Raw genomic sequence first — 12429 nt, 5'->3', positions numbered from 1 at the left:
TTCACTTCATGTAGGTGAAATGTACTGTAGGGCACACACTCTGTAGTTCGCACACATCATAACAAAACTCAATAATTCTTAGACTTTCATCCACAGCTGACCCTGGAGTGAACAGGGTTGAAATGACCCATTTCACAGTCCAAAATTCAGGAGGCGAGTTACTGGGGTTAAATTTTCTGGGCAAATCAGCCATATTTTTGAAAAAAGGTCACAAAACACTTTCCAACAAAAATAAAAACAAATGAGATCTGCAAAACATCAGATGAATTACTATTACTGCAAATTTGAGGACAGTTATACGATCACCCGACAAGGTTATTTATATAAAACGCATCTGGTTAAATGTTCCTCTGCTCGCTTTCCTTTTTCTTTTTTTTCCCCCTCAGACTGCCTGTTTAAACCGCCCCCTAATCTGCTTTATTAAGCGCCTTCTAAGCATCTATATCTCAGATTAATTAACACGAAGCACAGAAACTAATTACATTTATCATTTAGAAAGCCCACATAAAAAAGCGAATGTTATTTCATCGTTATTTATTTACTTATGAATGTGTGTAGAATTGTAGATCAGAACTAAGTAAATTTATATAGTTTTGTCTGTAATTTATTTCTTTGGACTTTGTATTGTTTATAATAACGTACCATGCTTATTATAAACCTCCTGAAATATGATATGCAGGACCCTCCAATCAGCTATTATTCATATCAAGCAAGTGACCTTGTGGAAAACAGGCCGAGTGATTTTTTTTGCATGTACAACACCCTTAATTTTATATGACAGCCTGTCACACCTTAGCGAGGATTGTGACCAGCACATAATTAACACTCTCTTCATCCACTAACAAAATCGAAATACTGCCGAATTTCTTTTACAGTTTCGAACATAGAAGAGAGGAATTATTTATAAAAAAAATGTATAGGAAAATCCACTAGCGTATCCGATTGTTTTCAGACAGAATGGTCCAAACACAAAATCACAAAACATGCTAAGTGTTCCACCAAAAAAAGAAAAGGGCATTTTCCTCGTTGAATTCGCAGCAGGTTGTCCTTCTATAAAGGGAACACAATACAATTGCAAAGTATCCAAATAGCAGGCGCAGCGATTCTCTTTCACTACATCCTCCTATTCTCACTCTCATGTGTGGTTTTTGCAATCCATCCATAGTTTCCCTGGACCGCTTCCTAACTTGGGTTTTGTTAGCTAATCTGGTGCGAGGAAGGAAAAGTTTAGCGGAACAATACGGCATTGTACATCATCTGAGAGAAGAGATTAATGGGAAAGAGGCTGGTGAAGCTGCAACCGAGATAAAGAATTAGCAAATGAAGCTGCCGTTTCTTTTTTGCCTTCCTCTCTACTGACTCTGGCTCATCCTTCACGGTAATTTGATTGAGAATGCTCCATGCATACTACAAGACCTACGCTATCTGCTCTACAGGGGAAAGTCTTGTTCCCAGAAATAACAATTCATCTTCAGGATCCCTGCCTCAGCATATATCATCGACTTGAGGCTCATCATCGTTATTTTACATCAAAGCAAGCTGATACATGGGCGACAGCGAGCGAGGCAGGAGAAAAAGACGAAGGAGAACGAGGCGAAGCACTTAACAATCCCGGGTCGTGTTCCCACACCCCAATTAATGCGGTGCCAGAAGGACGCCCGCATTCCTTTCTCTAAACAGACGAAAACAGGATTGATGACAAAGCCTCCTGCGCATAACTCACGGCCTGACGTGGAAGAGGAGAGTGGGACGGAGAAAGAAAGACGGAAAGAATGGGAGCGAGGAGAATTACGGAGAATGACGGATTGAGACGGAGGGCCCGTTTTTCTCTGAGTCTCCCTGGCAGCAATCTTACGTTTGTATCCATTGGCTCCTGGTGAAAAGGCAGTGAAATATCACCTGTCACCCAATCAGAGCGCAGCACTCATTTCCCAGTGACGCTTTAACAACAGCTGCCGTCCACCATTAATGTGTCATTGATAAATCAAAGTAGCAAGTGCACAGGATTCAAAGTTTCCAAAAAATGTGGATTATGTAGAAAACGATCCTCAGCTGTATAGTTTTTTCTCATTATTCTCAAAGAAAGGAATCAAGAGTGAGTAAAAACAGTAATGTTACAAAATATTTCTATTTCTTTTGAACTTTGTGTCTTCTAAAAACTTACTGTGGTTGAGAGAATAAACCATGAGAGTGTAATCAGAGAGTTTTTTCCTTCAGATCTCAATAAGGTGACATACAGTACATGTAAAATATTCATTACATTAAGCCATGAAAAACAAAAATCATAATGTGTCTTGTTTTTTTTTTTGTGCTAGGTTCCGTTTCACTAGGAGATCAACATATATGATGCTTTGAAAGACGTGAAGATTTGTAGAAAAAAAAAGCTAAATAATCCCATAATCATGAAGACAATATCAAATCAAATTTTGTCACTACAATAATTGTACATCATTTTATACATTTTTATTTGAAATTTGAAGATGTGTGAATGACACATACAAAATATAGGTCAATCATTCACAACAAGATTAATAATATGTCTTTAGAAAAATTATACTTTAAAGTGTGGTATTACAAAAACAAACACGCACTGAAGTAACATACTACAAAGATAATCAGTCATCACCAGCAGTCAGTGGTGATGCTGTAAAAAAGGCATGTTGTCAGCTAAAAGATTCCCCAAGTTATGAACAACAAATCTTTATCAGCTGCACCATACACAGCATGCTTTTCAAGTGCAAGCTGCAAAAATAAATATATAAAAGCCAGTAAAGTGCTTTTTTTCCAAGGCTGTCAGAAAGGAGATTAATTCTAGCCATTGTCATTTAATGAGCTGTAGAGAGTTACCTGTCACATTGCTTCCACACATTCCTCTTTGTGTAAAAAAATCACTTTATTTAATTACTTTGCATCTGTCAAGCCACCACCCTCGCCACATCCTGCCACCTCATCTGAACAACTTGCATTTGAAAACCAGCGAGTCGGAATCTGTCTTACATAAACAACACGCAAGTCATAAAGCTGTGCTGTCATTCATTGCTCCGTGAGAGGTGATTGATGCTCTAAGTGTCGACTCCTCTTCGAAAGCCAAAGTGCACAATGTATGAGTCGCTTTTCAAGGCCGGACAGTTTATTGAACGTTCGGCCATGGAAAGGGCGACAAGATCCACTTATACAAGGGCTGTGTGTCTCCACAACAATGGAGATAGAGGCAGGAAGCACACTTGGAAATAACAGGAAGGTCAGGCGGATCTGTCTCCATAACAATGCGGAAGGCATTGACTAAATCTCTTTTATATGATCACTATGCTGCAATATACATAAAATCTCACACTTAACCACCCTCACTTACACTCAGAGGAATAAAGAACCACTACAGTGAAGAACCAAGCCATTGTTGGCTATTCCAGTGCTGAAAATTTCAGAATATTCCTGGATGTTCTGGAGGAATCTTGTGTGTTTCACTGGAATAGATTAGATATGGAAAAATAGGCTGCAAAGGTAAATCAAAATGATCACAATCATGATTACACGCAAAAAGCTGTGATTTAATTAAAAAGATATATATTCTGCACGTGCTACATGCTATGGTTCAAAATGAACCATAGTACTCTGTTGGAACGCATTAATGGCATTGTCTTAAAAGGGGATTGTTTTAAAATGGTAATAATAATAATAATAATAATAATAATAATAAAAACATTAAAAGGGATAGTTCACCCAAAACAAATTTAAATTCTGTCATCATTTACTCACCCTTATGTAATTTCAAACTTTTCTTTTGTGGAACATAAAAGAAGGTATTTTGAAGACTTTTGGTAACAAAGCTGTTTTGGGTAATGACTTTCATTGTATGAACAATAAATACTGAGATGTTTCTCAAATTATCTTCTTTGATGTTCCATAGTTTGTTAGGCCGGTGTAGTCTAAATGTGTGTGTGTAATAAATTTTATGTTGAATCAAATAAAATATTTATTTCTAAAGCTACAATTTGTAATTTCTAATTGATACTTTCTCATTTAACACAAAAATAACCTTTTGTGGGTATTTTCACAGTCAAATTTTTTTTCCGATTAATTATATTATATAACATCATGTAATTAATTAGATTAAACATTTTAATTGACTGACAGCCCTAGTGTATGTACGTACGTATGTATGTATGTATACATATACACACACACATACACAGGTGTGTATGTGTGTGTATAATCTATAATCATTTATATAATCATTTTACTGAAAATTATTCTTCCATATTATATAGCACCAATTCATATTCAATGGACTGTATTCCTAAAAGAATATATAAATAGTATACAAATAATAGTACAATTATTATATAACCCAATTTGTCTGGACTATGTATAAATCAATAAAACAATCGTGCAGCCATAGAAAAAAAATCTTTTAATAGAATTGGAAAAAAAATTACTGTCAGGCGGTCAATATCGCAAAATAAACCACACAGCAAGGTGCTATTGCTTCTTCAATACATAAATGGAAATGTTGGATGGAAACATTGATCCTAGATAAAATGATTTGATTGTAAGAAAAAAAAAAAAGGAAATGAGAGAGACATGAAACAAGCACAGTGCAAGGCACTGGTTGTCAGAGACAACTGCCTTATATGCCTGAATACCATGACTGGCTAATCAGAATAGAGTATTCCAGAGCAATGTGCAATAATTTAGTAAAGTTATATACCTGCATAAGGGACAGGGGCATCTTTGTCCAAAGCGACCAGAGGAGGGTCAAGCAGTACTGTGTCCATGTTTTCGGTGATGACACCATGGTAGGATGTCTCGATCCATGGTTTGTGCTTATTCACTACAATGGAGAGAGAAAAGAAAGAGAAAAAAAGAGAATTGAAATTCTGAACTAAAAGTCCATTCAAGTTTTCAACAAACATCTCCTAAATAAGAAATAAAAAAAAACACACAGAGTCGGAGTCTCTCTTTTCTCTATGTTTTCATGCAAAGAATGGTGATCGATACAAGTCCAATAAGCATGGGTTGTTTGTCCAATTCCCCAAATGGCAGCATCCCAGTCTGCTACAACATGTATCCAGGGAAACACCCTCATTTATCTGGTCCTGGCGTGCTCTGTTGTTCCTGCGTTTTTTTTTCTTCCGTTGCTGCTGTATAACGAGAGATACCAAAACAAGATGCTAATCAATGGATGACACAAATGCAATCTTCTACCCAGTGAAAGGAAAACATCCCTGCAAGAGTCTTTGTGCATTAAACAGCTTGTACCTATGCAGTGTTTACACTTCTCGGGAAAAATCTGCATGCCATTGCCTCACCAAACCCTCGATACACAACTAATGCCATGTCTGATAAGGTAAAAGAGCTGTAGGGATTTATAAGGTTAATTAAAAATCACAATTTTGTCAAAACACTAATGAGAAGTATTTTATTAATCAGCACCTGAAGATTCAAAAAAAGTTATTTTGATGCAAAGTAGTTTTAAATCTTCCATACATGCAGAATGAAGGCAAGGGGAAAAATAAAAAAAACAAATCGAAAACAATAACTACCAATTGGTGGTAGAAAAATGAATAATGTCATAGGGTTTTTCGCACAACGTAGTTCTAGGAACTCAGTTCCCCCAAGCAGAGTTCCTAGAACTAAATACATTCCTAGTTCCTGAGGTGCAAACACACCAAAAAGCGTGCACTTCCGCCAAAAAGGTTTCTCGGTGCAAAAGTCCCTCATGACACTCAAACCATGTGGCTTGCTGAGGCAATGTTATGTTTAGGTACAGTAAGGTCGGTAAGGTCAGTTAATGCAGAGAAGTTTTGGATTTCTATGCATTCCAAAAGTCAAGTCTGTTTAATTCAGTAATAGTATCACATGAATGACCAATGGAAGAACGATGTGAGGCTTAATTAAAAGAACTTTAAAGCTGCAAGTGTGCAGTGCTGGCAGAAAAGTGGAGTAGGTGGTGTATTTTTACATTTGGGATTTATGTTGAATTTATTTATTTTTTTAAATGTTCCACAGTTTTCCTTTTTTGTTTTTTAACCACAGGAACACCAGCTACTCACCCTGACTGTGTGAATGATAGGCTTAGGGCTTAGGGCTATTTGCGGGCTCTTTTAACTTAGCAATTACCCAGAACACCTTTGCAAATCCATAGCAACCACCTTGGCACACACCACTCAGCACTGGCTCCTTAGAGAATGAAAAATTACATATTTTCCACGATTTTATTGCATAATTTGCCAGGTACAGTATATGGTGGAAGTGTTGGAAAAACAAAACATTGATGTGGTTGATGAATAGCAATACGTTAACAGAAGAAGAAAAAAAAAGTGCTTTATTTGATTTGTCCCTTGTGTAATCAGAAATCCTCTCCCGGCATGAGTTAATGGAGTTTTAGATTAGTACTGGCTATTCAGTAACTCCTCGCGTGGCTCAGTTCGAGATCCACCAAAGCAATTAACAAAAAATTAAATGAAACCATTTCACACTTGTGGACGACATTCTACATAGCCAAGTCTGAGAAAAAAATTCCTCCTGAAAAGCTCAGAGTGTCCTCATAACCCATAAGTAATCCCAGGCAGGGAACAAATCGTCCCATTCAGATGGCCAGACGATTAAACCAGCTGCCAATGTCATTTTCAAAGACTACAATCTTGCTTTCAATGAATTTGTGCCATTTATCTCTCTCCCTCACTCTCTATTTAACTCAGACGCACTTACATGGACAAAACTACATGTTCTTTCAAACATGCGCCAATGCTTTTCAAAAGAAACCCACATAAAAAAAATAAAAAATAAAACATTCACAACTACTTGCAAACATCTCCGCTTGTTTTTTTCACTTGAAAGTGGCTATTTGAACAGACACAGACAAATAGCCGGATTGTATCTATCTAGCTGTGTTATCCATACAAAGACACCTACCTCAAGCTCAAGAGAGGTAACTAAATGTGTGCTGCAGACGTATGGACTAAGAGGTCAGATACACTGCAGTCTTATATTCCCATTCTGAAGAAAATGAATAAAAATTAACACAAAGACATTCGTTTTGGTTATGCAGCTTGCATGACACCTCGATGCACTAATAAAAGCCTGATTCATTAGGTAAATATTTATTCGAGCGTTTTGTGTGTGAAATGTCACAGACTGGGAAAAAACATGTGGCTGTCATCATGTACACAAGATACAGTAAATAACTGTAATTTGGATCAGGTACTTTCTATTATAATAATACATCTCTTCAGGCTCTAGTCACTGCAAATTCACATCGAACACTCTCGTTCTCGCTCCCTCTCTCTCTAATAAGGTTAGTGGTGTCACTAAGAGCAATATGCCTTCTCTGTAATCCCTGAGCTATTACCCATGAGATGTCTGCAGCCATTATACAGCATTAGAGCTCCGTGATGGAAGCTAATTCAATGTGGACTTTTCTCTTCCATCCGCTACCCTGCACTAGAGAGCTCTGCCTCACACACAGCCAACAAAACACAAGACATAATGGCAGATGCGCAAGTCTACACACACACACCAAAATTTACCTCGCATTTACCATTAAGGAATACAACCACTGACAATTATGTTGCCAGACGGACACTCTTACAGTGTTAGCAAAACTAACATTAAAATGACATTAAAATGCTTTAAAATACTATAAAAAAACCTCTAAATACTTTAAAATAATACTAATAATTAGTAGCAGCAGTAGTAAAATTACGCCTTACTCATAGTCCCACACATAAATTAAAAACTTTACATTTCCTAGCATCACCCTGCAGTTGGTTCACCTATCTGCCTGTGAGCACAATCCAAATAACCTGAATTGAATTAAAGAAGGTGAGCCCAGAGTGAGTGCGGTAGAAAATTCAGGTCGGGTCTCACAAGAGGACAAGAAAGGGGCTATTATAGAATCAATTATTTATTCAGCTTGATATATAATTTTTCCAGCATTTCAAGCACCTGATAAAATGTTGCCGGGGGAGGGAAGTGAACGTTTGCAAATCTACTTTGACCCTTCTTCAACCTGCTATAATGAAAATCCCAGTCAGCATTCCAACGGTAATTAAACTTGGGGACAGCCTGCAGAATTGATGGTGAATTTTACCTCTCTCCCGGTGTCACGCAACAAGCTATTAATTTCTGACCGGTCGACACCGTAACATTACATTCGGCTCATAACATTGGAATTAAACAATAATCGAAACATGCGTGTGGGACCCAGAGGAAAAAGAAAGTGCTAAAGCCAGACACCAGCAGAGAATGACTAAAAAGAGAGAGAGGAGACCAGCGATATTCAGGAATACTTACCGCAGCCTGCGTTACAGTGCCAATTTAGCATGTAGTGTTTTTGTATACATGGTGTAAACAACAAAAAATGCAGTTAAGACCAGCTAATGGACCTTAGCAGAAAAATAAGTCTTCTTAAGGCTCATTCACCCTCTTCAATAAGAGCATCCTGTTCATAAGCCTCCGCTACGCTAGAGGATAAAGAAGCCATTAGCCAAATGGCTGGTAAACACAATCTGTGATAGCCGTTGTCTTGAGACAAAGTCCAAAGACTTCGACTCAATCAAAGTCAAGAGAGTCAAAGATCAACCCCAGGCCGGCTAGCATCATCTGCTAGAGCCAATGAGGATATTAGTAGAAAATTGTTAATTAACATCCCTTTCACTGTGCAAATGACCAGTACATAGCCCTCTGTACAGAAGCAAAAAAAAAAAAAAAAGTACAGAAACGACTATCAGGAAGGCAGTAATTAGCCACAATGACTTAGCATAATCCAATACTAGCAGGAAGGAGTTTTCTGGTAGGGGCCGAAGGGTAATTTTCAAATACATTAAGCTCAACCAAGCCGCATCCCACACATCCACAGAGACGCACTTCTTACGCTTGTATCTCTCGTCTTTAATGCTTATTAATGAGGTCATAATCTCAGTTTTTTTTCTATGGCAAGCAGTCAGATTTGCAGGTCTTCTGAGATTTCTCATATAGGGGGCCCAGTTGACTAAATTAGCGTTTTTATCATGCTATTTTATAGCATAGCCATTAAAAAAATGTTTGCATATTGAGGACTGCTTGAGTTAATTAATGAATGAACAGATCGTTAGGACTGTGTGGCGTCAGTGTTGGACATCTGGAAAGCATCGTAAAAGGGTGGTGGGTATTGCGGAGGGAGCAGAATGGTGGATTTTACGGTGACCTCTATAAAGGGGGTGAAAGAGTCGAATGGGTTTTAATGCCTCAAATGCTCGGTGGTGGTTTCAGTTGCTTTGGCCAACCTGCACGTCTCCATTAAAAGCAATATATTGTAAAAATGGCTGTGGCAGCAAGTCCTCCTGCAATTTTCTGTGGTTAAAATGTCATAGCTGTTGCCTGCCGGTGTACAGCACATTCTCCAAGATGCTAGAGGTGACAAGTTTGAGACCAGCCTGTGTCATTTGCCAATCATGCCTCCCTTCTCCACATTACAGTATTTTCTGTCAACTCTGCATGATCAAAAGTGATAAACAAGGCCAAAAATAGATAGCTCTGAAAAGAATAATGTCTGATTTGGAATATGCCTTAAGCCCTGTTCACATTGAAAGATGCATGAGTCTGTCTCTGACAGTTGGGATGTTAGGTGTTCTCACTTATGTTGTTCATTAACGCATATGAATGCCATTAGCAGATGCCATTCTATGTTGTTGCTAAAAATAAATATTCTAAAGGAAAAATAGTGTATATAAATATAATTGGTGCATAAAATACATAATATCAAAGACACTGTGAGAACTGGGCTTTAGTTTCTATTTATCTCTTGATATGGACATCTATTTTGAGCAATCAGTTTGCAATGAGACAGCACTAAATGTGAGGGTGTAAAAACTTTAAAAAGGTGAATAATCTTTTATATAAATAATATATAAATTACTTTATTTGGCAAGAGTGCATTGAATTGACCAGAAGTGACAGTAAAGACATTTACAATGTTTTAAAAGATTTCTTTTTTAAAATAAATGCTCTATTAAACTTTCTAAATGAAAACATAAAAAATAAATAAATAAATGTTTCTTGAGCACCAAATCAGTATATTAGAATGATTTCTGAAGGATCATGTGACACTGAAGACTGGAATAATGGCTTCAGAAAATTCAGCTTTGCCATGAAATTTTAAAATACATTCATTTTAAAGGGGTCATCGGATGCCAAGTTGATATGATTCTTTAGGGTCTTAATGAAAAGTTTATAACATACTTTGGTTAAAATTTCTCAATGGTAGTGTAAACACCTTTACCCTGTCAAAATAAGCTATGTTTTCATCAAGCCATTATAGTCCATGTTACTTTAAATGCTAATGAGCTCTGCTCACCCCGCCCCTCTCTTCCATGGAGTGACGAGCAGACTGTACACTTCAGCCGCGAAACTGGCTAACTAGCACATTATTAGAAAAGGCGATTTGCAAAGATTCATAAAAACCCTTATACTCACTTCTTCTGTAGATGAAGCTGGATCACGAATGATTCGCATGAACATTGGCGCATTTATGTAGCTCGGGGATCGGCACATTCCCTTTAAACGAAAGTAACGTTAATCCTCTGCATCTTCAGCGGCTCATATGTCAGGAGTAAAAGACGACTGTTATATTCATTATTACATCCAACAACTAAACACTTCAATCGCTTAAATCGAAGACATTCTTGTCTTCCCCTGCACTGGAGTCGACACAATGGCGGACAGCTCTAAGGTAAGACGGTCTTGTCAAATCAATTATCGTGGGAGCGGCCTGTACAGAACTACGCCATTCTGACAGGAATCTCAGAACAGAACAAAAAAAAAAAAAAAAAACACTGTGGATTTTTATCATTATAGGATGGATGTGTACACTTCCAACACACATTTATGTTCAAACAACTTGTAAAGTGAATTTAGCATCCGATGACCCCTTTAAAATCGAATAATATTTCACAATATTAATGTTTTACAATATTTTGATCAAATAAATGCAGCCTTGGTGAGCATAAGAGACTTATTTTAAAAACTTTCAGACTTAAAATCGTAGGGCCAGTTTTACTAAACAGGACAAATTAGCGCAAGAGCGCAATCCCAAAACAGCACCGATGAGCATGGAAATTTCTGCGGGTGATTTACTAAAAACACGCAAATTAAAGAACACAGACACAACATCTCATTTACATATCGACCAATGCAATATACCAAGCGCAGCGCAAATTAGCGTAGTTGCAAATAAAGAATAAAGAAACAAATAAGCCATGGTACGTTGAAAAGAATCGTTAGTCAAAAAATTAAGGGTTGCAACAGTTTTGATAAACCTGGTATTGCGTGACTCCTAGATAAGGGCTCCAAGTCGTCTTTTATTTCCTGAAGCAAATTAAAAATAACATGGCTTGGCAAGCGATATGTTTGGATAATGTGTTCTTTCCAAATAAATTAATACGTGTGGAAAAACCCTCTCCTATTCTACCACACACTCTCTATTCTCTGCGGTGCCTTTCCTAGCAACAATAATTGCAGCCGTTTCAAGCGCAAAATTGTTTTTGCCGTTAAATAATGGTGCAAATACCAGTAATATGACACGCGCAAACGTTAGTAAAACCCGTAGTGTGATTCATTGGAATAGTCTCCTCCCATAAATTTTGCGTCTGAAAGGGAAACTCCTACAAATGCATAGTCAGAAAGGTCAGGTGCAAAAATAACTGTGTCCACACCTTTTCAGAGCTAATTCGTCACTGCGCATCTTTAGTAGAATCTAACACTACTATTTTAATGCCAAAAAACAGTTTGAGCTGGCGCAAGCTGTTAGTAAAACAGTAGTGAACCAACAAAAGACACTATGAAGTGATACACGCATGTGACAGCCAAAATTCGAGCAAAGAAACATGGTGAAAAAAATAAGCAATGAACAAACTCATGAACTTTTGATTCAAATCTTTAAACAGGGTCTTGTTCTCTCACACAAGCAATTTTTCACATGATTGTTAAAAAAAATCCCTCCCTCTCATCCTGCATCACTTGGCATTACTTAAAAATCCTCTCAGGCCTTCATAGACATCTTCATAACCAAAACTGGCAAAGAACAAGCTAAAGACGATTCACACAGGTGACGTGTCTTGAATCTGCCATCGCTATGGGAGGCATTCGGGCCGATTTACAGCTAAATTTCCCCGTAATACGCATTAATAACCCCTGACACAAACGACTGAAAGACAGCAGAGGTTTATAAACATCCTTTATTCTACGAACATGCCGATATAAACGACTTGTTCCCTTGTGTACATAAATTCTGCGAATCAACTTACTTAGGTCACCAGCCATGAATATAAATTTGTTTGATTAGACTCTCAACAAACATTGAAGCAAATATCTTTTGTAATGTGAGTTCTCCGCGCTGGCATTTGCTACTGTCAGCCTGGCATCGATACCCCAGAGGACTCGGAAATGTCA

At 37.6% G+C, this 12429-nt stretch overlaps 1 protein-coding gene across 5 annotated transcripts in view; it reads right to left on the bottom strand.

The window, feature by feature from the left end:
- The window catches only part of clstn2a (calsyntenin 2a), a 214966-nt gene that overhangs the window by 119651 nt on the left and 82886 nt on the right, over nt 1-12429 (bottom strand). For 2 of the 5 annotated variants that reach the window (XM_058748397.1, XM_058748404.1), the window contains exon 2: nt 4709-4831. The exons of 1 other annotated variant lie outside the window; for it this stretch is intronic. In XM_058748397.1, coding sequence (XP_058604380.1) covers nt 4709-4831 — 123 coding nt within the window. Of the gene's footprint in view, nt 1-4708; nt 4832-4943; nt 5142-12429 lie in introns of all 5 variants that reach the window. 2 more of the 5 variants (XM_058748423.1, XM_058748433.1) reach the window with 2 other exon arrangements.

The sequence above is a fragment of the Onychostoma macrolepis genome, chromosome 02, assembly GCF_012432095.1.
Source record: "Onychostoma macrolepis isolate SWU-2019 chromosome 02, ASM1243209v1, whole genome shotgun sequence".
NCBI lineage: Eukaryota > Metazoa > Chordata > Actinopteri > Cypriniformes > Cyprinidae > Onychostoma > Onychostoma macrolepis.
This window is presented reverse-complemented; position numbering and strand designations above follow the sequence as displayed.